General features: G+C 44.0%; 1 protein-coding gene and 1 long non-coding RNA gene across 3 annotated transcripts in view; one reads left to right on the top strand and one right to left on the bottom strand.

Moving 5' to 3' along the window:
• The window catches only part of LOC129057562 (uncharacterized), a 29,658-nt gene extending 9,958 nt beyond the window's left edge, over positions 1–19,700 (bottom strand). Inside the window, exons 1-2 of the long non-coding RNA XR_008522193.1 lie at positions 19,482–19,700; positions 19,172–19,332 (exon numbers count right to left, since the gene is read on the bottom strand). This is a non-coding gene — a long non-coding RNA (uncharacterized LOC129057562). The remainder of the gene's footprint in view (positions 1–19,171; positions 19,333–19,481) is intronic.
• A 90-nt stretch (positions 19,701–19,790) lies between these two features.
• PLB1 (phospholipase B1) overlaps positions 19,791–24,393 on the top strand; it is a 118,637-nt gene continuing 114,034 nt past the window's right edge. Inside the window, exons 1-3 of one of the 2 annotated variants that reach the window (XM_054547687.2) lie at positions 19,791–19,855; positions 20,364–20,404; positions 20,997–21,040. In XM_054547687.2, coding sequence (XP_054403662.1) covers positions 19,817–19,855; positions 20,364–20,404; positions 20,997–21,040 — 124 coding nt within the window. In that variant the 5' untranslated portion in view covers positions 19,791–19,816. Of the gene's footprint in view, positions 19,856–20,363; positions 20,405–20,996; positions 21,041–24,010; positions 24,298–24,393 lie in introns of those variants that run through there. The other variant, XM_054547686.2, reaches the window with a different exon arrangement.

The raw sequence follows: 24,393 nt of genomic DNA, 5'->3' as shown, positions 1-24,393 counted from the left end.
TGAACAGAAATTTATAGTCTCATGGTTCTGGAGGCTGGGAAGTCCAAGATTGAGGGGCTGGCATCTGTTGAGGGCCTTCTTGCTGTGCCATCCCATGGCAGAAGGCAAAAGGGCAAATGAGGGTACGAGAGAGACAAAAGGGGCCAAACTCATCCTTTTATAACAAATCCACTCCCACAATAATGACATTAATCCATCTGTGAGGGCAGAACCTAGTCACCTGTTATAGGTCACACCTCCTACCACTGCTACATTGGGGATCAAGTTTCCAACATATGAACTTTGGAGGACACATCCAAACCATAGCAATCCCATGAGGAAGTTGAAGCAAATGTTATGCAAAAGTAAGGCATCCCCTTGTCTGAGGCCAAGGGCAAAACTACAAGTAAACTTTGAATATGTAATTTCCTTTTGGGACTGCTTTCCTGCCTTGGGGCACAGGGTGTATGATATTGGATATCTGTGGGCATCAGGGGATGGAGACAGGAGGGTGCACTGGTCTCTGCCTGGAATGAGGTCTGTAATTGGTGGTGAGGTCTCTCTGGGACCATCAGTACAGGACAGAGTATTTAATTATGGTTTGAGACTTTTCAAGCCATCTCGAATGTTTTTTGTAATCAGACTAGAGGTTGTGTCTACCCAAAGGTTGTGACATTGTTGATCCTAAATCATTCTTTGGCCAGCATTCCTGATGGTAAATCTAGAGTGACTAATGGTAATAAGGACAGCTGGAAATACTGATCTACAGACAGGGCAAAACAATAGATTTCTTCTGGAAATTCGGGATAGAAGACAACACATGTAACAAGTCTTTCTATAACCTTGTTTCAAAAAGACTTTGGTCTCAGGAAAAGCATACTTGACTAGGTTAAGGAGAATCCAGTTCTACACATGGCTCTGTTAGTACCTTGCTGAATAGCCTTTGGCAGGTTTGCTAGCCTCTCTGGATCTAGTAAACAAGATGATCTTGAAGGTCTGCTCACTTCGTCTACTCTAGAATTCTGCGACATACATTCAGAGGTCAACCCAGCTACCTCACAAGGGTTCTCTGGTCCTCATTCTCACCTTCCACTGGTGGTAGCATGTGACTGGCCAAGTACCACACTGACAGGACGCTGTGCTAACATCCTATACGCCTTAGAGCACCTGGAATTTTAATGGAGCAGTCAGCCAGGCATGACTCATGGTTTTCTGACTCAGCACCCACAGCTAGTCACATGCGGCACCTGCTCACAGGTCCATGCAGCATCCTACAGTCCCTATAGGTCACGTAGGGTGACAGCTTACAGCCACCTTGTGCAGTGCAGCACATAGTCACCCACAGGACCTGCTTATCATTCAAAACCACGCAGGGGATGACACTGGCTGACTTGGGCCCTCCCCTTCCAGGCTCACCAGCACAGCTCAGTGCTTAGTGGAGAGCAGTGTTGTCCACACCCTCGCTGGTGTGGTCTGTATGCACTTATGGCCCTTTGAGCCTGTAAAAATGCCAAAAGGGTCATCAACCCTGCCCCTAAGGTCACAGTGAGAGCATTACAACTTTTCAAAGAGCCCAAGAATTTAATGTGCACCGAAGAGTGACCTCAGTGCCACGTGAGTTGGCCTTGAAAGTCCTCCCTGATGCCTAGGAGATGCTTCTTCCTTTCATCCAGGGAGACAAGTCACCTCTCCTCTGTGTATGGCCCTCTCTCACTTACACAACCCTTTCCAGTTCTTTGATCCTCATAACAACCTCCTGAAGAAGACAGGGAAGCTAGTCCTATTCGCATTTTATAGATGAGGAAGTCAATGTTCAGATAGATTACATGCTTAATCAAGGTCATGAAATGGCTGTACTCCCTCAAGGAAGGGACAGGGGCTAGAAAATTGCACTCCAGACACATCATAAGTATACAAACATCAAGGAAATCTATAAATTAAGAGAGCATGCCCTGCTTTAATTTTGCTTTTGAAATCACCCCACCCATATGTGGCCAGCTGTTGGACTAACACACGTTGGGTTTCCTTGTAGAGTCAGGCTCTTAACCTTGGAAGCACGTGAACATTACTGGAGGGGCTTTTAAAAACTATGGTGCCCAGCATACCCATGCCCCACCAGGCTGGTCAAATCTGAGTCTCTGCATTTGGGGGCTAGGCAGCAGGTGATGGGCTGAGAGCCACTGCTTTAGAAGGTACCCCGCTAAGGGACAAGCACATGTGGTTTTACCTTGCCAAGGCCTGATGTCTCCATGGTGCTTTGTTGGTTCCAGACCCCAGTGGTCACAGCTCTGTCCAACTTGGATGACTGATCTCGGCCAAACCTGTTTCTCAGAGCATACACAAGTGTTTTTCTCTTGCATTCCCATCAGGATGGAAAAGTACTTGTTTTCTTCCCCTGACTGCCCTGACTCCAGTGGGAATTTTTCAAAGAGCTCAAAGCCCTTCATATATCCATGGGCTTGATGTCAAAACAACCTTTCAAAAGGGAAAGTTCCCTTGGGATTCCATGATTGGGGTTTGATGATGCCACAGTGCTTCAATAATTTCTTCCACAGTACCTTGGGATACTGTGGGAACAGGCACTGTACCTGGTGAAAGCAGAGAAGTAGAGTGAGGGCCCATGTTGCTCCAAGGTTTAGTGGGGCCAGAACTGAGAGGCACCAAGTTTCCCTTTGAATCTTCAGGTCTGGACGCTTAACATTTAGATCCCAGGAACGGTTTATTGTGACACCCCAGAGCAGTTATCATGGATGACTCACATCATCAAGGTAAAAACATGAACTCCTGAGCATTTAGTTATGTGAAGAAATCCCAGAACATTGAGGCTGAAAGGATCTAAAAGATGGTCTATGCCAACCACCTCTCAGATGCTGAAATTATAACTAACAATTACTGAGTTCTTTCCATGAGTCAGACACTGTGCTGGATGTTTACATGCATTTAATCCTCACGCAACTCCATGGGGCAGGTATTATCAACCTTACCTTATAGGTGAGGAAAGTAAGGCTTGGAGAAGTTGATCAGACTAAGGATTTCCAAGCTCTTAACCTCTGCTTGGTGTATGTGCCACATGTTCACGATCACCACTCTCTGCTTGGACCAGTGCCCTGGCAGCCCATTCTTGTTTGGGTAGCTCCAGCTATTCTGCCAAGGGGCAACTTGCTTCCACTGGTCTAGTCCTGGTTTGAGAGCCACATGGAACAAGGCCAACCCACTTGGCATCCGACCTGTCAGATCCTGAAGGAAGTTCTCATACACCCTCCTCAGCTTCTGTTTAAATAAAATATCTATGTTTCAATGCACCCTACCTGTTTTGTGTTATTTACTCCTGATTTTTTTTTCCTTTTCTCTGTTTTTTGTTTGTTTGTTTGTTTGTTTGTTTGTTTTTTGAGATGGAGTTTCACTTTATCACCCAGGCTAGAGTGCAGTGATGTGATCACAGCTCACTGAAACCTCAAACTCCTGGGCTCAAGTGATCTTCCTGAGTAGCTGGGACTACAGGCATGCACCACCACACTCAGATAATTGTGTGTGTGTGTGTGTGTGTATTTTGTTGTTGTTGTTGTTGTTGTTGTTTTGGTAGAGAAAGGGTTTCACCATGTTGCTTAGGCTGGTCTTGAATTCCTGGGCTGAAGTAATCCTTCCACCTCGGTCTCCCAAAGCATTGAGATTACAAGCATAAGCCACTGTGCCTGGCCTTCCCCTGATATCTTTCCTCCTTTAGGATTAAGTATTTTTATTGTTTAGGTTTCACCACCCCATCCTGCCCAACACTAGCTTGTGGATTATACAATTTTTATCATTATTTTGGTGTTTAAAGTGATAACATGCACCCTTGACATATTAAAGTCTAATATAAATCAGTACTTTTACCACTTGATAAGGGGAAAATCTTATAACAGTTTAACTCCATTTATTCCATCCAAATCTGCCCACAAAGCAATTTGTTTCATGTCTTTTAAACTCCAAAATATATTATTTTTATTTATATTAGGGTTGGCAAACTTTTTCTGAAAAGGTTGTAAATATTTGAGATTTTATGAGTCACATATATTTTCTATCACATTCTTTGTGTTTTTTTTCTAATGACACTTTAAAAATTTAAGAATGATTCTTATCTAGAGGGACATATAAAAATAGGCTGTGGGCAGATTTGACTTTTGGGCCATAGTTGGCTGGTCTCCAGTTTGTACAGTAAATATTATTTTAGGTTTACCTACATATTTATTCTTTCTGTACTTCATTCCTTTTTACATCACCAACGTCCCAACTGGGATCATTTTCCTTTTCCACTGCCTTTTGGCTTCCATTGTTTCTGATGAGAAGTCAGGCTGATCTTAATATTGGTCTCCTGTACTCGAAGAGTTTTACTCCTGCTGCTTTCAAAATTTTTTCTTTGGTTTTAGACCTACACCTAGATACATAGACTATTATAGTTGATGTGTCTAAGTAAGATTCCCTGTGCTTATCCTACTTAACCTTCTTTCAGCTTGTTGAATCTGTGGTTTAATATTTTTCATCAAATGTGGGAGGTTTGGGAAGTTGTCAGCCATTTTATCTTTTTTTTTTTTTTTTTTTGAGATGGAGTTTTGCTCTGTTGCTCAGGCTGGAGTGCAATGGCGTGATCTTGGCTCACTGCAATCTCTGCCTCCTGGGTTCAAGTAATTCTCCTGCTTCAGCCTCCCAAGTAGCTGGGATTACAGGCACCTACCACCATGCCTGGCTAACTTTTTTTTTTTTTTTTTTTTTTTTAGTAGAGATGAGGTTTCACCACGTTGGCCAGGCTGTCTCAAACTCCTTACCTCAGGTGATCCACCCACCTCAGCCTAGCCATTTTATCTTTAAATCATTTCCTGCACCCCCCCCATCTCTCTCTTTCTTCTTCTTCTGGGGCTCATATTACATGTATGTTTTTATGTTTGAAACTGTCCACAGATCTCTGAGGTTCTGTTTTTCTTCAATCTTTTTTCCTCTGTATTTTTTAGAAATATACTTACTATCTTTAAGTTTACTGATCTTTTTTTTTAATTAATTAATTTATTTATTTATCATTATTATACATTAGGTTTTAGGGTACATGTGCGCAATGTGCAGGTTAGTTACATATGTATACATGTGCCATGCTGGTGCACTGCACCCACTAACTCGTCATCTAGCATTAAGTATATCTCCCAATGCTATCCCTCCCCCCTCCCCCAACCCCACAACAGTCCCCAGAGTGTGATGTTCCCCTTCCTGTGTCCATGTGTTCTCACTGTTCAATTCCCACCTATGAGTGAGAATATGCGGTGTTTGGTTTTTTGTTCTTGAGATAGTTTACTGAGAATGATGATTTCCAATTTCATCCATGTCCCTACAAAGGACATGAACTCATCCTTTTTTATGGCTGCATAGTATTCCATGGTGTATATGTGCCACATTTTCTTAATCCAGTCTGTCATTGTTGGACATTTGGGTTGGTTTCAAGTCTTTGCTATTGTGAATACTGCCGCAATAAACATACGTGCACATGTGTCTTTATAGCAGCATGATTTATAGTCCTTTGGGCATATACCCAGTAATGGGATGGCTGGGTCAAATGGAATTTCTAGTTCTAGATCCCTGAGGAATCGCCACACTGACTTCCACAATGGTTGAACTAGTTTACAGTCCCACCAACAGTGTAAAAGTGTTCCTATTTCTCCACATCCTCTCCAGCACCTGTTGTTTCCTGACTTTTTAATGATTGCCATTCTAACTGGTGTGAGATGGTATCTCATTGTGGTTTTGATTTGCATTTCTCTGATGGCCAGTGATGGTGAGCATTTTTTCATGTGTTTTTTGGCTGCATAAATGTCTTCTTTTGAGAAGTGTCTGTTCATATCCTTTGCCCACTTTTTGATGGGGTTGTTTGTTTTTTTCTTGTAAATTTGTTTGAGTTGATTGTAGATTCTGGATATTAGCCCTTTGTCAGATGAGTAGATTGTGAAAATTTTCTCCAATTTTGTAGGTTGCCTATTCACTCTGATGGTAGTTTCTTTTGCTGTGCAGAAGCTCTTTAGTTTAATTAGATCCCATTTGTCAATTTTGGCTTTTGTTACCATTGCTTTTGGTGTTTTAGACATGAAGTCCTTGCCCATGCCTATGTCCTGAATGGTAATGCCTAGGTTTTCTTCTAGGGTTTTTATGGATTTAGGTCTAACGTTTAAGTCTTTAATCCATCTTGAATTGATTTTTGTATAAGGTGTAAGGAAGGGATCCAGTTTCAGCTTTCTACATATGGCTAGCCAGTTTTCCCAGCACCATTTATTAAATAGGGAATCCTTTCCCCATTGCTTGTTTTTCTCAGGTTTGTCAAAGATCAGATAGTTGTAGATATGCGGCATTATTTCTGAGGACTCTGTTCTGTTCCATTGATCTATATCTCTGTTTTGGTACCAGTACTATGCTGTTTTGGTTACTGTAGCCTTGTAGTATAGTTTGAAGTCAGGTAGTGTGATGCCTCCAGCTTTGTTCTTTTGGCTTAGGATTGACTTGGCAATGTGGGCTCTTTTTTGGTTCCATATGAACTTTTAAGTAGTTTTTTCCAATTCTGTGAGGAAAGTCATTGGTAGCTTGATGGGGATGGCATTGAATCTGTAAATTACCTTGGGCATGATTATCTCAATAGATGCAGAAAAGGCCTTTGACAAAATTCAACAACCCTTCATGCTAAAAACTCTCAATAAATTAGGTATTGATGGGACGTATCTCAAAATAATAAGAGCTACCTATGACAAACCCACAGCCAATATCATACTGAATGGGCAAAAACTGGAAGCATTCCCTTTGAAAACTGGCACAAGACAGGGATGCCCTCTCTCACCACTCCTATTCAACATAGTGTTGGAAGTTCTGGCCAGGGCAGTTAGGCAGGAGAAGGAAATAAAGGGTATTCAATTAGGAAAAGAGGAAGTCAAATTGTCCCTGTTTGCAGATGACATGATTGTATATCTAGAAAACCCCATTGTCTCAGCCCAAAAATCTCCTTAAGCTGATACGCAACTTTAGCAAAGTCTCAGGATACAAAATCAATGTACAAAAATCACAAGCATTCTTATACACCAATAACAGACAAATAGAGAGCCAAATCACGAGTGAACTCCCATTCACAATTGCTTCAAAGAGAATAAAATACCTAGGAATCCAACTTACAAGGGACGTGAAGGACTTCTTCAAGGAGAACTACAAACCACTGCTCAAGGAAATAAAAGAGGATACAAACAAATGGAAGAACATTCCATGCTCATGGGTAGGAAGAATCAATATCGTGAAAATGGCCATACTGCCCAAGGTAATTTACTGATCTTTTATTCTGTCATCTCAAGCCTGCTACTGAGCCCACCTAGTGAATCTTTCATTTCAGTTAGTGTACTTCTCAACTCCAGAATTTCCATTTTATATCACTTCTATTTGTTGCCATTGTCTTCATGGCTGTATTTAATTCTTCAAATACATATAATAGCTGCTTTGAAGACTTTGCCTGTGAAATCCAACATCTGTGTCAACTTAGTTTCCATTGATTGCTTTTTTTCTTCATCTGGGACTGGTGTTTCATGTCAAGCCATGCCTGGTAAGTTTTGTTTGAAGACTAGACATGTTTGATCAAACGTAGCAATTCTGGATTCTGTTTTATTTTTCTGAGGGTCGTCAATTTGTTTTTTAATAACTTGCCTGGACTTAAACTGTGAAATCTGTCTCTAATTGTGTGCAGCTAACCACTGATGTCTTTGCTCAGTTTTTTTTTCTTTCTTTCTTTTTTCTTTCTCTTTTTTTTTTTTTTTTTTTTTGGCCTGGCATCCTAGGAGTCACGCTTGAGTCTGCATGGTTTAGTGGTCAGTCAATGATTTGCACAGAGGTTGTGCTCAAACACCTTGAGACCATAAGGTTCTGTTGCTTGCTGTGTATGCATGTTAGGGAAAGAGCATGAAGTTGTAGCCAATTCTTAAGTGTCTCTTGGTTTTAGATTTACATGTGGCTCTTTCAGTCTTTCTGGCACATACATCAATTTCCAGTTACTCAGGGATATGTGAGGAGCATATCTCAGTACTTCTTATTTCCTAGATTGCCCCATTAAATTTCTGATTGGACCACCTCTTGCTGTAACTGGGTACAAAACATGAGCTGGAAAGATTATGGATTTCCTTTATTTATTTCCATATTAGTCCACTGCTTTTCACTAATCTGTTGTCTGTTGTGTTTTTAAATTTTCTCTTGGCTTTGGTTTATTTAATGTTGTCTCCTGGTAATTTTTTAATGGAAAGCCAGGCATTGTATATAAAAAATTAGATAATTTTCATGCTCTGGCTGGTAGTATTTTCATCCATAAAGGTTTTCCTTTTGCTTTTGGTAGGCAGTTAGGGAGGAACAGATCACTTTTATCTAATCAGGAATCAAACTTATTCAAGTCTGGTCTTTAGACTTTTTACAGATCAGTGCATTTCTAGTTTATCCCTACTCCAAAGGTCTGTTTTAAGGCCCACTTGAAAGCCTGGGATATTCATCAGGGTCTCCCCTCCTCAATGGGTGCCGAACTCAGTGTTTTCCCCCAGTTCCATTAAACTGCCTGAAGCTCTGTGCAGTATCTTAGCCTCTCGGCTGCTGATTTCTGTTGCTCATGATTTGACAAATCCTTCAAGGATAAAACTGGTATCAAATGCTGAGCCCACTCTCTGTACTTATTTTCTCCTTGGGGTCCTGACTTTTCAAATTCTTGCTACTTTTATAATTTTGAACAGACACTCGCATGCAGGCACACACACACACACCACACAGAGAGTGTGGGAGTGCCTAACAGAATGCGAGAGTGCAGCAGAAAAAATAAAAGACCTAGAAGATTCCATTACAGTTTTAGGAAAAGATGTGGGGCTCCACCTGTTGTCTTCAGAAACATCCTCTTTTGAGCCCCATTAAAATCTTTGAATTCCGGAGTCAGCAGTAAACTCTGGACCCAGCCCCAACCCTCTAAACAACATTTAAAACTCTTGCTGCTATAAAATTATACTAATAATGCCATCTATTTCCCTGGATTGTTTTGATAATCAAATGAGAGCATCTTTCATTATAATTAACGTATTTCAACATATACTTTGTACAGGCACTGGGTTAGATCTTCTGCTTATTTAATTCATTTTTTAAAACTGTACAATAGAGTGCTGAGTATATTAGCTGTCATAAAATTTGTTTTAGAATGCTACTATTTAAAGAAGGGGTCCAAAAGCTTTTGAGGAGTGGTTTTCTTTTAATTAAAAAATTGTTGTTCCAGCACCATTTGTTGAAAAGACTGTCTCTTTTCCGTAATATTGCCTTTGCTCCTTAGTTAAAGATCTGTTGACTCTATTTATATGGGTTTATTTCTGGGCTCTGTATTCTGTCTCATTGATCTAGTTGTTTATTCTTTTGCCAGTCACATTGTCTTGATCACAGTAGCTTTATCTTCAATCCTGGAGTCAGATAGTATCAGTCTTCTAACTTTGTTCTTCTTCAATATTGTGTTGGCTCTTCTAGGTCGTTTCCCTCTTAATATAAATTTTAGAATCAGTTTCTTGATATCCACAAAGGTTTCTACATTTTTTAATGGTTCCAAAAAAATAAAAAGAATATTTTGTGATGCATGAAAATTATATGGAATTCAAACTTCAGTCACTATAAATAAATTTAATTCGTTTACCTATTGTCAGTGGCTGCTTTCACACTATAGCAGCAGAGTTGAGTAGTTTCAATAGAGACCATATGGTGAGTAAAATCTAAAATATTGACTATCTGGCCCTATACAGAAAAAGTCTGCTGGCCCTGGTCTAGACCTTGGGCATGTGGCTTACACTTAGCTTCTTGGTTACAAGCATGGCTCATGGAGTCAGATGAGCCAGACTGCCTGTTTTCAAACACCACCATCACCATTTACTAACAATGTCATCTTTTTCTATTTTTATTTTTTTATTTTCTTAGAGACAGGTTCTCATTATGTTGCCCAGGCTGGTCTCAAATTCCTGAGATCAAGCAATCATTCCATCTCCACTTCCCAAAGTGCTGGGATTACAGGCATGAGCCACCATGCCTTGCCACCTTTAAAAGGCCATTTAACCTTTTGGGGCCTCAGTTTTCTGTCTGTAAAGTGGGGATGATGATATTTATCTCATAAAGTTGTCATGAAGATTAAATGAATTAGTTCACATAAGTGCTTAGAACAGTGCCTGGCACATAGAAGCTGTATTTGTGTTGGCTACCATTTACATTTTTATCCTGGCTTAGAAAGAAAATTACCAAAATAGTCTCAAATCTCTGCCCTGCTAACTCCTCTATTCCACTCCCCCTGGAGTGATGATCACCTTAAAATCATCTCTTCAGAGACTGGTCACAGCTCTCTGTTGCTCATGGACTAGCCTGGCATTTGTGGCTCCCCAGCCCAGCTACCATCTGTCTGTGCAGCCTCATCCCCCCTGCCCACCATTTCCCTGGCCTCCAGTTACAAACCCCTATGCCAGCCTTTTCCAGCACTTTGTGCTTGTCCACACCCCTATGCCTTCCCGTCATGTGGCCCTTTCTGCCCAGAAAGCTTGCTTCTGGGAATTTCAAAGGAATCGCTGCGATCTGGAGGTGGATTCCAGTCATCATTCCTTGTGCAAGCTCTAATGTGGAAATCAGTGCCCGATCTCACAGTGGGCATAAAATGGAAATATACTGTTGTTCCTCATGAAACTCTAGATAAATTATTTTCAGGGTCGAAAAGTAAAGCTGCAGAAGAAGGCTGTGGTGGAAAAGAAATCAAGCCCTCTCGCCCAAGTCAGGCTTCCTTTTGGCATTGCTAATGTTGTTTGGGGGTTCTTGTATCGCATGCACTTATAAGGAGGATGTACCCTGGGCAGGCATTGGGTGGGGAGAAGTCAGAGGAAGTAAGGTACCCTGACCTCTGATTAAATCTCAGTATCATTAATGTATCATGTAGCTATTGAAATAAACATCAAAATTATGTAACAACATTTAAAATGCTTATGATACGTCAAAGGAAGTTTGCAGGATACAAATTTGCATGCATACAGATTATAACTGAATAAAACATGTGCCTGATTATGGTCATGAAAAAATGAACAAACGAAATCACTTTTGATTGTAAGAGGCATAGCATTGTGGGTGTTTTTTTCCGCTTTTTAAATTTAGGGTGCTGTTAATTTAAAAATACTATAATTTGTGTAGATAAAAAACATGGAAAAACTTATCTACGTGTACACTTAAAATGAATTTAATTTATTGTAAGTCAATTATACTTTTAAAAAGTAAAAAATAATAAATGTTTTTAAAGACTGACCAAAAGTAAGCTGGGACAAGGACAGTGTCTTTGCCATCTCCCTACCTGCCTTTTCTTCCCCTTACTCCTCACGTTCAGCAAGACCCCTTGATACAGCCCCTGTCCAGGTACTTAGTACAGTCATGGCTGCTAGGAATCCTGTGATTAGCTCTTCTCCTAAGATCACATTACCCTTCAAACTATTTTATAATGTCCTTTGCCTTCCCTGCTTTGTCTTGGATCTGCAACAACAGTAACTGTTTGTCTGACATTACCTTCTTTGTGGGTTCTGCCCTTTGCCAAGGAGCCCAAAAAGCAATCTGTGATAATGTGCTTGTGCATGATATAAGGTTATTGCTGACCCCTCCCAGATAACACTTTTGCTTTTTAACCTGGGGATTCTGCCCTAATGGGTTGTGTTAATGGAAGCACAGTGTCCCACACAATGGAGGGGATAGCTGGACAAATAGAATCTGGTCTTCCCAAACACAGCGGACATTACTGAGCTGGGCACATAGATATGGCTGGGAGGAAGGGCATGAAAGCTACAAATTTGGGTGGGAGTTAATTCCAGCTAAATAACTTGAACTATTTTTGCTTTCTTTCAGGGACCCCTCAGATCCATACCTCTCCTAGAAAGAATACATTGGAAGGGCAGCTATGGCCAGAGGTAAGGGCTTTGCCTCGTGAGAGGTGCGTATGTGTGGAGGGGAGAGGGAGGATTTTCCTTGTAGTGGGTAAACCCAAGTTTTGGTGCAAGTTGACAGGCCCCTTCCTGAGGCCTTGAGGGAATGGGCTGGATGAACTGCTTCCCCCATGGACAGCCGGGCTGTCCGGCAGAGTGTGTGTCCTGGAATTTGGAGCTCATCATCCCTGCAGACTGAACGGGCGGTTCCCAGAAGTGTCCAGAAGGAGTTATAAATGGGCTTGTTATCTCCGTGAACCTTGAAGCAGATGTTGGGAGTTATCTGAAGGAATCTGGGTGAGGTCTTCCCAGAACATCCATAAGATAAGAGCTGAGAGTAAATGCTGTGGTTTCTTACTATAATCAGTACTTCAAGAGAAACTGTGTCTTCTTGTGATGTGAGATGTCTTCAATCACCTCATTTACTGCATGTTTTTCCCTATTGGAGTATTTCCCCCCTTCCACTCTCAATTTTTGGGGGAAAAGACACAATCTCCCTTCCCAGAGCCTTCCATGGTATTCACAAAAGCAGAAGCTGCCCCGGACTCAGTACCAGCAACTGAGGAGGTCCAAGTGGTCTTGAGGACCTGAGTACTAGTCACCAAGTCCTTCCTCCAGGCTCAGGACACTCTGGTAGGGGGGACATGAGAGTCTCTCAGTTTCAAGTGTACCCAGTTTTTGGCAACAAATAAACATAATGCCTCATATACTTAATTTTGTATAAGTTATCAAATTAAAAGATGGAAAGTAGGTAAATATAGCATGGAATATAAAATAAATATAGCATGCGATTGATTATTTTTTCTTGTTTTAGTCAAGGTATCTTGAGTCTTAATTACTTCTTTTCCTGAGTCTTAATTACTTCTTTTCACTGGTAAATATACACAAAAGTTATCATTTTAACCATGTTTGAGTGCACAATTCAGTAGCATTAAGTACTTTACATTACTGTGCAACCATCACTGCCATCCATTTCTAGAACTTTCTCTTTTTTTTTTTTTTTTTTTTTTTTGAGAGAGAGTCTTGCTCTGTTTGTTGCCCAGGCTGCAGGGCAGTGGCATGATCTCAGCTCACGGCAGCCTTCGCCTCCCGGGTTCAAGTGATTCTCGTGCCTCAGCCTCCCAAGTAACTGGGATTACAGGCACATGCCACCACTGATTTCTGTATTTTTGTATTTTGTATTTTTAGTAGAGATAAGATTTCGCCATGTTAGCCAGGCTGGTCTCAAACTCCTGATCTCAAGTGACCCTCCTACCTCAGCCTGCCAAACTGTTGGGATTATAGGCATGAGCCACCGTGCCAGCCCCATTTCTAGAACTTTCTCATTCTTCTTCATCTTTCTTCCCTCTCTACTCCACTGTTCTGAGGCATTCTTGCCACCTGTTAAAGTCATTGTCAATAGACTTATGTCCGCTTTTACCAGATGAACCGGGTATGGGGTTAGGAGAAAATGACTATGGGCAATTGTTGTTTCTAGATTTTGAGCCTAGATAGAATGAATACATGATCATTTCTACACCAAATTTTCAGGACCTGCAATATTTCTATGCAAAGCAGTTGATGTTTCTGATGTTCGTTTTCAGTTGCAGACCCTGAAGAATTCTCCATTCCCTTGCAACCCAAATAAATTAGGAGTGAATATGCCTTCCAAATCAGGTATGTGACCCTTGGCCATGAGCAGGAAAAGCCTGGCGTCTTCTCTCTGAAGTGGCCAGCAGAGGCTCTAACCCTATTCCTCTTGGACCTGTTGCCCCTTCGAGTCCTCCTCTTCCTTATCCTCAGTCCCTCAGTGTGACAGATGATTTCCCAGTCATCTGTCATATTTCCACAGTGGCGTGCTTGGATGAGGGTAATCTCCAGGATCTTGCCTTCCTGTGGGTGGATGGTGTTGCGGGAACTGTGAGTTAGAGCTTGGCCACTCATGTGGCTTCCCCATTCTTGTAATGTAGCACAATGGCAGCTCTGGACCTTTTTCCCCACAATGGGCTGGGTTTGTCTAATGACCCAGATGCTATGAATTCTCTTGAGTGGGCCTTCTTCCCTGACTTTCTCATATTGAGAGGCTGCATTACAGACTAGACCGTATTTAATAGATTTATGTTTGTACTATTCTGACTTGACTGGGGTTTCCAGTTAAGCATGCTATTCTTACTGTTATATAAGGACTTTAGGTTGAAAAAGAAATCGATGCACTTTTAAGGAAATGTCTTCTTTAGGTGGCTTACATGTAAATGATCCATAACATGACCAGGGAGTATGATCAGTGATTTCTAGGGAGACTTCATTGCTAAAAATGCCAATGACTCAAGTGGGTCCAGGAGACCTGCTTGTGTGGCATTTGCATACGGCTTGCATCTGGTGTGGATATGTGTTCACAGGCTTTGAATGCTATTCTCTGGCAATCTTCAAGCTAAAGTGATCCTTTTGGTAACCAGTTGGTTTTAATCTTAATGTGTTGTCCTCTCATTCATGGTGGCCCAGAAATGCAGGACTATGGGACAGAAGGAAGTGAGAGGCAGAATGGGGTCCAGGTAAGGAGAAAATGAGGGCCATGAGTGACCTTCCATGGGTCACCTGTTTGGACAGCTGAAGTCCAGTTAACAGTGTGGCTCCCAGAGGGGAGCGAGTGTCTTTCTGGCAGGATTCCTAGGGTTCCCAGGCACTGCCTGGTCTTTGGCATTCCACTTCCACGGCCAACAGACTGGACCTCCGCAGCTGTCCAGGGGCTGGGGAATGTGAGTCTCCTCTCTCATACGGTATCCTTGGCCGACATCATGGGGAATGTAGATCTGACCTTCCTATATGGGTTCTTGTCTCCACAGTTCACTCTCTGAAGCCTTCTGATATTAAATTTGTGGCAGCCATTGGCAATCTGGAAATTGTGAGTATTTGAAGTAGCTTGGGGCAGGAGACAGAGTTTGGTACTGATGATCCTCTGAATGGGCTCCTGGTAACTGGGCAGAACGTTTCATTTTGGGAGAGAACATCATGTGAACTAGATAAATCCAGGAGGTTGAATTGTTTTATTTTTATTTTATTTTATTATTTATTTATTTATTTATTTATTTATTTGGAGACAGTCTCACTCTGTCACCCAGGCTGGAGTGTAATGGCGCAACCTTGGCTGACCACAACCTCTGTCTCCCGGGTTCAAGTGATTCTCCTGCCTCAGCCTCCCGAGTAGCTGGGATTACAGGCATGCGCCACCATGCCTGGCTAGTTTTGTATTTTTAGTAGAGACGGGGTTTCTCCATGTTGGTCAGGCTGGTCTCAAACTCCCGACCTCAGGTAATCTGCCTGCCTTGGCCTCCCAAAGTGCTGGGATTACACATGTGAGCCACTGTGCCCAGCCGAATCTTTTTATTTTTATTTTTAAATCAAATGAATGCCTCTCTTTACATCAAGGTGAGGAAACTTTTGGAGTTTCCCATTAATAAATTAAATCCAGTAATACATTAAATCAAAGATCACACAGAATTTTAAAAGTAATCTTTAAAATTTTTTAAGATAAATTTTCTTACCTGCTTTGTAAATTTCTAAAAATACACCGATCTTTGTAAATAACTTTTTAAATTTTGTTTGCAATTGTGATAAATACATAGAACACAAAATTTACCGTCTGTAAGTGTATAGTTCACTAGTGTTAAATATATTCACGTTATTGTGCAACTGATCTCCAGAACTTTTTCATTTAGCAAAACTGAAACACTCTACCCATGAAATAACATCTCATTCTCCTCTTCTCACAGCCCCTGGCAACTACCATTCTACTTTCCCTCTCTGTTTTGGCAGCTCTAGGTACCTCATATAAGTGAAATTGGCCAGGTGTGGTGGCTCACACCTGTAATCCCAGCACTTTGGGAGGCTGAAGTGGGAAGATCACTTGAGGTCAGGAGTTTGGGAACAGCCTGGCCAACATGGTGAAACCCCATCTTTACTAAAAATACAAACAAATTAGCTGGGCATGGTGGTGGGCACCTGTAATCCCAGCTACTCAGGAGGCTGAGGCAGGAGAATCACTTGAACCCAGGAGGCAGAGGTTGCAGTGAGCTGAGATCATGCCATTGCACTCCAGCCTGGGCAACAAGAGCAAAACTCCATCTTAAAAAAACAAAAACAAAAAAGAAATCATACACTTAATGTTTCATATAAGTGAAATCATACAGTATTTGTCTTTTTGTGACTGACTTCACTTAGCATAATGTCCTCAGGGTTCATCCATATGCCAGATTTCCCTTCCTTTCTTCAGGATGAATGCTCTTTCCTTGTATATCTATATCAGATTTCATTTATTCATTCACCCGTCAATGGACACTTGGGTTGCCTCCACCTCTTGGCTATTGCAAACAATGCTGCCATGAACTTGGGTGTACAAATATCTGTTCAAGTCCCTGCTTTCATTTCTTTTGGATATATCCAAAACCCAGACCCAGACGTGGGATTGCTGGACCATATAGTAATTCTATTTTTAAAACTCTTTGAGAAATCACCACACTATTTTCCATAGTGACTGCACTATTTTACATTCCCACCAACAGTGCACAAGCGTTCTAATTTCTCCACATCCTCACCAATGCCTGTTTTCTGGGGTTGGTTGGTTGTGGTTGGTTGGTTTTTAATAGTAGGCATCCTAATGGGTATGAGGTGATGTCTCATGGTGGTTTTGATTTGCATTTCCCTGATGATTAGTATGTTGAGCATCTTTTCATATGCTTGTTAATAAATTCTAAGTGGTATATTTTATATGGTCAAATAAGAGAGAAAGAAAGAAAAAGACAAAAAGAGAAAGGGAAGAACAGAGAAAGAGGGATCTGGAGAGAAGAAGGTTGGAGAGCAAAGGAGAATGTCAGCATTTCCCCACAGCCCCTCTCCTGGTCTTAGCAAAGCTCCACAGCCTTGCTGCCCCCAATCTCAGCAGCCCCAGCTGGATAGAACACTTCCTTATCAGTCTCCAGCCTGTCCAGAGCCCTACTGCACCTCCCATGCCTGAACCAGGATACTCTCCTTGCTCCCCCAGAGTCTCCCTCCCCACTCTACCTCCCATGATTCCTTCCCAGAATCCTCCCCCATCCCTGCAGCAGCCTGCACTCCCTGCAACCTCAGCCCCTTCCTCTTGCAGCTGCAAGCCCCAGCCCACCACTCCATGCACAATGCCAGTCCACTCAATGTCCCAGAGACCCTGGACCCGTCTTCTACCTGCTCCTCGTCTCAAATAACCAGTTTCTACCTCTCTGGAACTTGGCTTGGACTCCCTGCCTAGACAGTGTTGGCCTTACCACATTTATCAATGCCACCTCTGCTTGAGCACTGGATGAAGCTGGCCAGACCCAGAACTTTACCCTGATCACAATTGTAAATGGGGGAAATGGGTATAACAGAAAGAAGGGTGAGGAGATGGTGGTGTGTAGAGGTATAGATTGAACCTTAGGAAACCAACCTTAGGCCCACTGAAAGCAGGCAGAGCTCCCCACCTGCGTTCTCTCTTATTGATGCTGATGGTTTTTAAATGGCACTTGTGACTGTGGTATTGGTCAGGGTGAGGGTGGAGGGTTACCCGTGATAAGAGAGGTGAAATTGGATGGAAATAAGTGAGAAAAGAGGTTTCGTGTCCCAGATAGCAGGCTGACTTTGCTACACCTGTGTGTCTGTGCACACCGATATTTACATCCCAGAGCCCAGGATGTGGGACACACTTGCTGCAGGACTCTTGGGTCCTTCTGCCTGGGGCGGGGAAATCTCCGCCCAGCATCGGTCTCTAACTTTAAGCCCATCAGCGACTTGCACTCATTGGTCTCATCTTGGAAAGAGCTCTTTGTTCATGAATTATTCAGGGCTGACAGTTCCTGCTGTCGCTCGTCTCCCCCTTCTCGGGAACATGACTCCATCAGGATGACCTCCCAGCCCCAAGATCATTGTCTGTGCACTGACAGGTACCTGTATCTTCAGGATAAAAACCTGAAAGCACAATTACTTGCAAGCCTTCTTCCGCTGTCTGTCCTAAGAGAGAGAGGGCCACCATGAACTTACCTGGGGTGTGTATTTTAAAAGCTAGACCAGGGCAAAATAATGGAAGACAGTGAATTTAAAAAGAAAAAAGTCCATAGTGCTGACACCTCTGCCTCGTGCCTGGAGCGTTCTGTAACCAAGGTATAAGCACTTCTTTGGAACTACAACTAGCATTTGTTTAATTGCTATAGACCCCCTTTTCCTTGTAGAACTTCAAAAATCAGTTATGTAAATGTTTGTAGAAGTTCTGCAAATAACACTTGTGACACATGTTCAATATAAGAAAAAACAGATGTATGCACAATAGAAGACCCTATTCACATCTTTTATTCCTCTACCTCAACAAACATACACACATGTGCACACATATATATACATTCTCATTCATTCTCCAATGTATAGCAATACATAGGGAAACAGGGTGTATATATAAAACCTAAATAGGATCATACTGCAATATCCTATCTGTGAGGTTTTTTTTTTTTTTTTCTAAGTGTCATAGATATTTTTCCTTGCCAAGGAGGTTACAGTTCACTCTATCAAATTCCTTGAGGGTAGAGCCTGTGTCTTACTTAGCTTTGCAGCCCCACGGTCACAGTATCTGCCATAAGGCAGGCATTCAGCAAACAGAGAGTGTGAAGGGAAAGTGGCTAGGAGTGGGCACAATGGGGACGTGGAGTTTGCTGGGTTAGCTGCAGCCTCTCCTCTCTGTGGCTGCCCTCTGAGCCCTTCCCCCATCCCCCTTTCCTGGCCTCGTTCCTCTTATTCTCTCCTCTTTCCTCCCAACTTCTCTCTTTACCACCCTCTCCTCCAATCAAGTTCATTTGGCGGGGAGGGGTGATCTATCAATTAATTACCAGAAGCAAATTGATGGTCCTAAGTGACGCTTTGTCTTTAATTGAATCAGCTGCCAACATTGAAATCAGACTTCAAGTAAGTGTTCACATTTCCAGCTCCTCTTGAAAAATGACTGTGGGGGGTACCCCCTTTGCTTGGGCCCAGGCTGTCCAATTTGCCACAGCCCCAGGAGGCCTGCTCCCCTCATTATCTAGCCTGTCGGGTGTCTTTTTAAATAATCCCTGACTTGCATCTTAGTGTGATTTTTGTTTGTCTCCCTGGGAGATTTAGCTTCTGTCTCTTATTGAGGAGCAAAGGACGCTGTCTCCAATTAGTGAGATTTCCCAGTCAGCCTGTCCTACCTGGAGAGCTGCAGAGACGTGACCCAGGTCTATAGGCGGGTGCTCGTTGTGGCTGGGTGGTCAGGACAGATGGGCCCTTTAAAGGGGAAATGGTGCAGGCTGGAGTAGGTGATGCAGTGTAGCTGGCTGCCTGTCACCACCACACCCGGAGATACTGTCTTCTAGGAATTTTGAGAGAGAAAATTCACATCAGAAACTGAAAATAATACAACCAAGGAGAGCTAAGATTTGCTGAGTATTTTATATGTCCTGGGCACAATTCCAAGTTTTCTGGGAGCTTGCAAAAGGACGTGATTCCCAGGCAAGTTACCGTGGTCTCAAGTCTAGTCCTAGACTTAGGAACTTCAGCAGAGAGCTCAAGTGCTGTGTTGCCCAGCATTTTACCAAAGGGGAAATCAGAAACTTATCTTGTTCATTCCAAAAATATGGATTCAACATATATTTGTTGAATACTTATAACATGCCCAGGCACTGTTCTAGGTCCAAGGAACATAGTCAAGTACAAAATGGACACATTCCTGCCTTCATGCCTCTTATGTCTAGTAGGGGGGAGAGTTAAATACATTCTAGATTTTGGAGGGTCATAATAGAACAATCCTTTGTTTCTATGGAGAAAGTTAATGACTTTAGGGGGCATTGAAATCTATGTGGAGGAAAACATCCCACACCTTCTATCACTCCAAGGTCTGACAAACATGCTGCAGAGGAAGTCAAGAATTTTTCCTCCCTGCAGAAGGAGGCTTCATCTTTCTCCTTAGGCTCTCTCTCTCTTTTCTTTTTTTCTTTTTTTTGAGACAGGGTCTCATTCTATGGCCCAGGCTGGAGTGCAGTGGCACCATCTTGGCTCGCTGCAACCTCTGCCTCCTGGGTTCAAGCGATTCTCCTGCCTCAGCCTCCCAAGTAGCTGGGATTACAGGCATGTGCCACCACACCTGGCTAATTTTTGCATTTTTAAATAGAGATGGGGTTTTGTCATATTGGCCAGGCTGGTCTTGAACTCCTGATCTCACGTGATCCTCCTTGTGCTCAGCCTCCCAAAGTGCTGGGATTACAGGTGTGAGCCACCGAGCCTGGGTTTGTAGGTTCCCTCTTACTGGCAGGAGGGGGAGTTCTGACAGGCAGCTTGCGGTCTAACTAGAAGAGGCTCTGCTGCCTCCCCTGGCTGGGTGTTAACACTGAGTATCTATTCCAGCCTCCAGACCCAGGGATGGGCGATCCGGAGAAGCAAGAATGGTAACTATCCTGAAAACACAGAAAACAGAAAGGAGCCCGGAGATGCTCCCATCTAATCTTCTTGCCTTATTGATGGGAAAGACTGGAGGTCAGGGAGGCTCAGTGCCTTGCTCAAGGCTACCCTCTGAGAAGGTGGCAGAGAAGCTCCCAGAACCCAGCCTCCTGCCTCCTCGTCAAACCCTTCCTCTGCCTGAGAACCCCGGTGGTCCTTGGGGTGAATGAGGAGAAGTGGGAAAGGCTAATAGAGGGAGTTCTTGTTTCTCCCCACAAGCTCTCCTTGCTCTGCTCTTGGCGAACCATGCAGGGCTGGGGCCAGGCTCAGTCTCATTCTACCCTGGGGTCAGCTTCCCCTTCCAGCTTTGGGCCAGATGAGAGCGGGTTGGAGGAGCGGAGGGGGGTCCAGAGAGAGCTGTTTTCCCCATTTTGGCTACTCCATGGCCACTTGAGGTATGCCTATAACCCCTGGGAGGATAATCCCAGAACCAGAGCAAGGCTAGGCCAAAGACTACTATGAAATAGACCACAGCCAAGGGGAAGGGCTATTGGCAGGTGACAAATGCAGCCTGACACTCATGCCTGCTTCTACCTGCAGGACTGAAGAAAGGCCACAGCAGGTGTGCATGGGAGTGATGACAGGTGAGTTCTGGTTTTCACAGCCAGATTTCAGAGTGTCCCTCTCCCTCCCAACACAGCAGCATCCTCTCTAATAAAGAGAATGGACTCCACCAGCCACTTTATCACTGGAGCCCAGGAGGTAGGGGACGGTGTTCTGAGAGGACAGATAAGGAAGCCAGGATATGAAAAATCACAAACCCTGAATGGGGGTGTGCGAAATGTATCCAGGGTCTCTGGGCAAACAGAAGCCAGTGGGCATTGGGTTAAGATTGGGGAATCTAGGAGAGGGGTTAGGGGCCAGCTGGAATGGGTGTCTGGGCCAGAGTCCTGAGTTTCCTACCCACCCAGACCCAGGGCTAGACTTCATCCAGGGAAAATGCCCGTGGTTCACTCCTCCCACCCAAGTGGAGGACCCAGCCGAATTTTCAGTCTATTTTATCCTGTAATATTGCCCTTGCTTGTAAAATACAAGGCATTAATTGGGTTCAGGCAAATGAAATGAAAAAAATAAAAGTCAACTATAATCCCACTATCTAGAGATAATTATTGTTAGCATTTTGGCCTTTTGATTTACAAATGTGCTTGCAAATATACTAGCATAATTTAGTTTTTTTTAAATGTAATATCAGAGATTCCTTATAATTCTATTAAGTCACCCTGAAGTTAAGTCCCTTAACGGCAGCTGGGTCAGCCTAGCGGGATGTTAGTCTCCTATGCTTGGTGCTCATAAATCAAGAATAAGGGAAACCACTTTGCCGTCCATATTAGAGCGAGAAGACGTAGATTACAATGCAAGCGCTCTGCTGAGCTGATGCTCCCCGGGAGTAATGAACAAGTGAGGCAGCTAGTGCCCTGTCAATTCAGCCAGTGAATTGAAAGGAGGGGCTCATGAATTGTTAGGTTCCCTGGAAAGCACAGGAATGAACAGGATGCTGGCCCTGCCTTCAGAACTCATGGTCTAGCAGGGAAGGTTGAGCCTGGCAGTTCAGCCCTCCTCGATCTGATTGACAGGTGAGAGGATGTCGGTGGCCAAAGCGGTAGGCAGGAGGGTCCCCTTGGAGAGAATCAAAGGGTTCTGAAAGGGGAGGCCCATCACCAACTCCGTGGCCGCTGTGCCTAGGCTTGGCTGGCCCTGTTTGTCTTGACGTGGTAGGAAGAAAGAAGCGGCTTGTTTGGGGGGTGTCTGGGAAGATGGGATATAGTTTAGACCCTGAAGCCACAAATGCAGATGCCTCTTTGCCTAATTTCTCAATTCATCTCAATTTTTCCTCCCAATTTGCCCTGTTACAAGTCTGAGTGCTCCTCTCTAAGCAGAGCGGCCAGGAGTCCCAGCTGGCCAGAGGTCCCGCAGAAAGCAGGTGTGAGGGCAGATCTCGCTTCTGAAGCCCTCCGAGGCAGGCGTTACTCCAGCATACCCAATGGGGAAGGAGGGAGGAGCCGAGACCACAGCTGCAAGCTCAGCTGGGTAGCTGAGCCAGCAGGAGGAGCAGGTCTTCCCAGAAGAAAGTACTCTAGGGACATCCAGGCCTGTGCTGTGCAGCATGGGATGGGGCTGGCTTGGGCTCAGCCCACCTGACCATCAATCTCAGAACTTTAGAGGCGTCCTGATCTTTGAGATCTCCAAACGTAGCCATGCCCTCGCCCACCATGGCCATTTTGCGGGTGGCAAAGCCGAGTGTCAGGGAGGTAAATGGACTTTCCTGAGGCTATGTGCTCAGTAAGTGGCACGGTCCCTGTGAACCCAGGTGTCCAGCCCCACAGGCTGTGCCCTTTGTTCTCACCCCACTGCTGCCAGGGAACTTGGAGGCCGTGAGGACAGACCAAGTACACAGCAGACTTAAAACAAAATGACTGGCAAATTTACGTGAAAAGATCCAACGTAATGTTTGATCACAAAGCACTGACACAGGTACCTTTCATTCAGAAAGCAATCTCTTTCAGACCTATCACCAAATATTTGTATTTTGTCATTGATCCTTACAGACTATCTTCAGATGAGGGAGCAAGAGTACCCCTCACCCATGCACACGTTCATGCTGTCCCGATAAACCTGAACCCAGCTCAGAACTTTCCCTGCTTTCCCACTACAGGTGGAAATGGGTTTCTTTGCAAGCCAATCAGGGGTTAGAGAATGAAGTTCATTATTTTGGGTTAAGGATGGGGAAAATGCAATCACACATGAGTTAGGAGGCTGCCCAAGGTTGCAAAGCCAAGTGACCAGTCCCCTGACTTCCAGGCCAGCTCTCCCACCCGCACCCTGCCTGCTGCCTGCTGCCTGCACAGTGTCAGCCTCCTTCACAGGGAGCCCCTTTAAAGCCACCTTCTGGATCCTCCTCCCATGAAGCCCTGAGGCACTTCTGGATGGGACAAAAAGAAAAGGGAGTTGATGGGAGGAGTGGAGGCATCTCCCTCCCATGACACTCTCTCCCCGCTCTGCCCTCTTCCCTCTCAGGAGCAAGACACAACTTAACTGCTCCTGACAGCACTATTTTTAGCGGTCCTCTGGCTGTCAGCTCTGGGACATGTTCTCTGCATGTTCCCTGGAGCTTTCCCACCCTGCTGTCACTCTCAGGAGGAGGGAGGGGGGCTGGAAGGCAGCCCAAGTCCCTGTCCCAGCATCACTTTCTCTAATGAGGCAGTAGCACTTGACAATGAAAAGCCTTGGTGTCCTAGAACTCTGGTTCAAACCCCAGAAACCTCAGTTAGCTGTGAGACCCTGGGCAGCTCGCTTGATTTTTCTCAGTCTCAGTTTCCCTTTCTCTAACTTGGAGATCATATTGCCATGTGTTTGTTACTGAGGATTAAGTGAGATAACGCATGTAAAGTGCTTAGCACTGGGCCTGGCCTAGCGCTTCACAGATGTTCATTTTTAGCTCCTTCACTTCCAGAGGCCTGCTCCAGAGGTACAGATAGCCTCACAGAGGCTACAGGGGTGACCTCACAACCCCAGGCAGGGTGTGAGGAAGGACCATGCCTTGGAATGGGGCGGCGACCCCGGCAGCTCACCCTAGAGGAAGGGAGTCAGTCTTTTTTTTTGAAACGGGGTCTTGCTCTGTTGCCCAGGCTGGCGTGCAGTGGCACAAACACAGCTCACTGCAGTCTTGACCTCCTGGGCTCAAGCCATCCTCCTGCCTCAGCCACCCAAGTAGCTATGACCACAAGTGAGCACCACCACACCCAGCTAATTTTTGTTTTCATGGAGATAGGGTTTTGCTATGTTGCCCTGACTGGTCTCAAACTCTTGGGCTCAAGTGATCCTCCCGCCTCAGCCTCCCAAGGTACTGAGATTATAGGCATGAGCCACCACTCCCGGCAGTAGGTAGGTCAGTCTTTAGAGGTGACCTTCAGCTGGTGAAGGCCAGGGCCTCAAACCA

Source organism: Pongo abelii, chromosome 12 (genome assembly GCF_028885655.2).
Source record: "Pongo abelii isolate AG06213 chromosome 12, NHGRI_mPonAbe1-v2.0_pri, whole genome shotgun sequence".
In the NCBI taxonomy this organism is placed as follows: Eukaryota; Metazoa; Chordata; class Mammalia; order Primates; family Hominidae; genus Pongo; species Pongo abelii.
The sequence above is the reverse complement of the archived record's forward strand: the minus strand, read 5'-3'. Positions and strand labels throughout refer to the sequence as shown.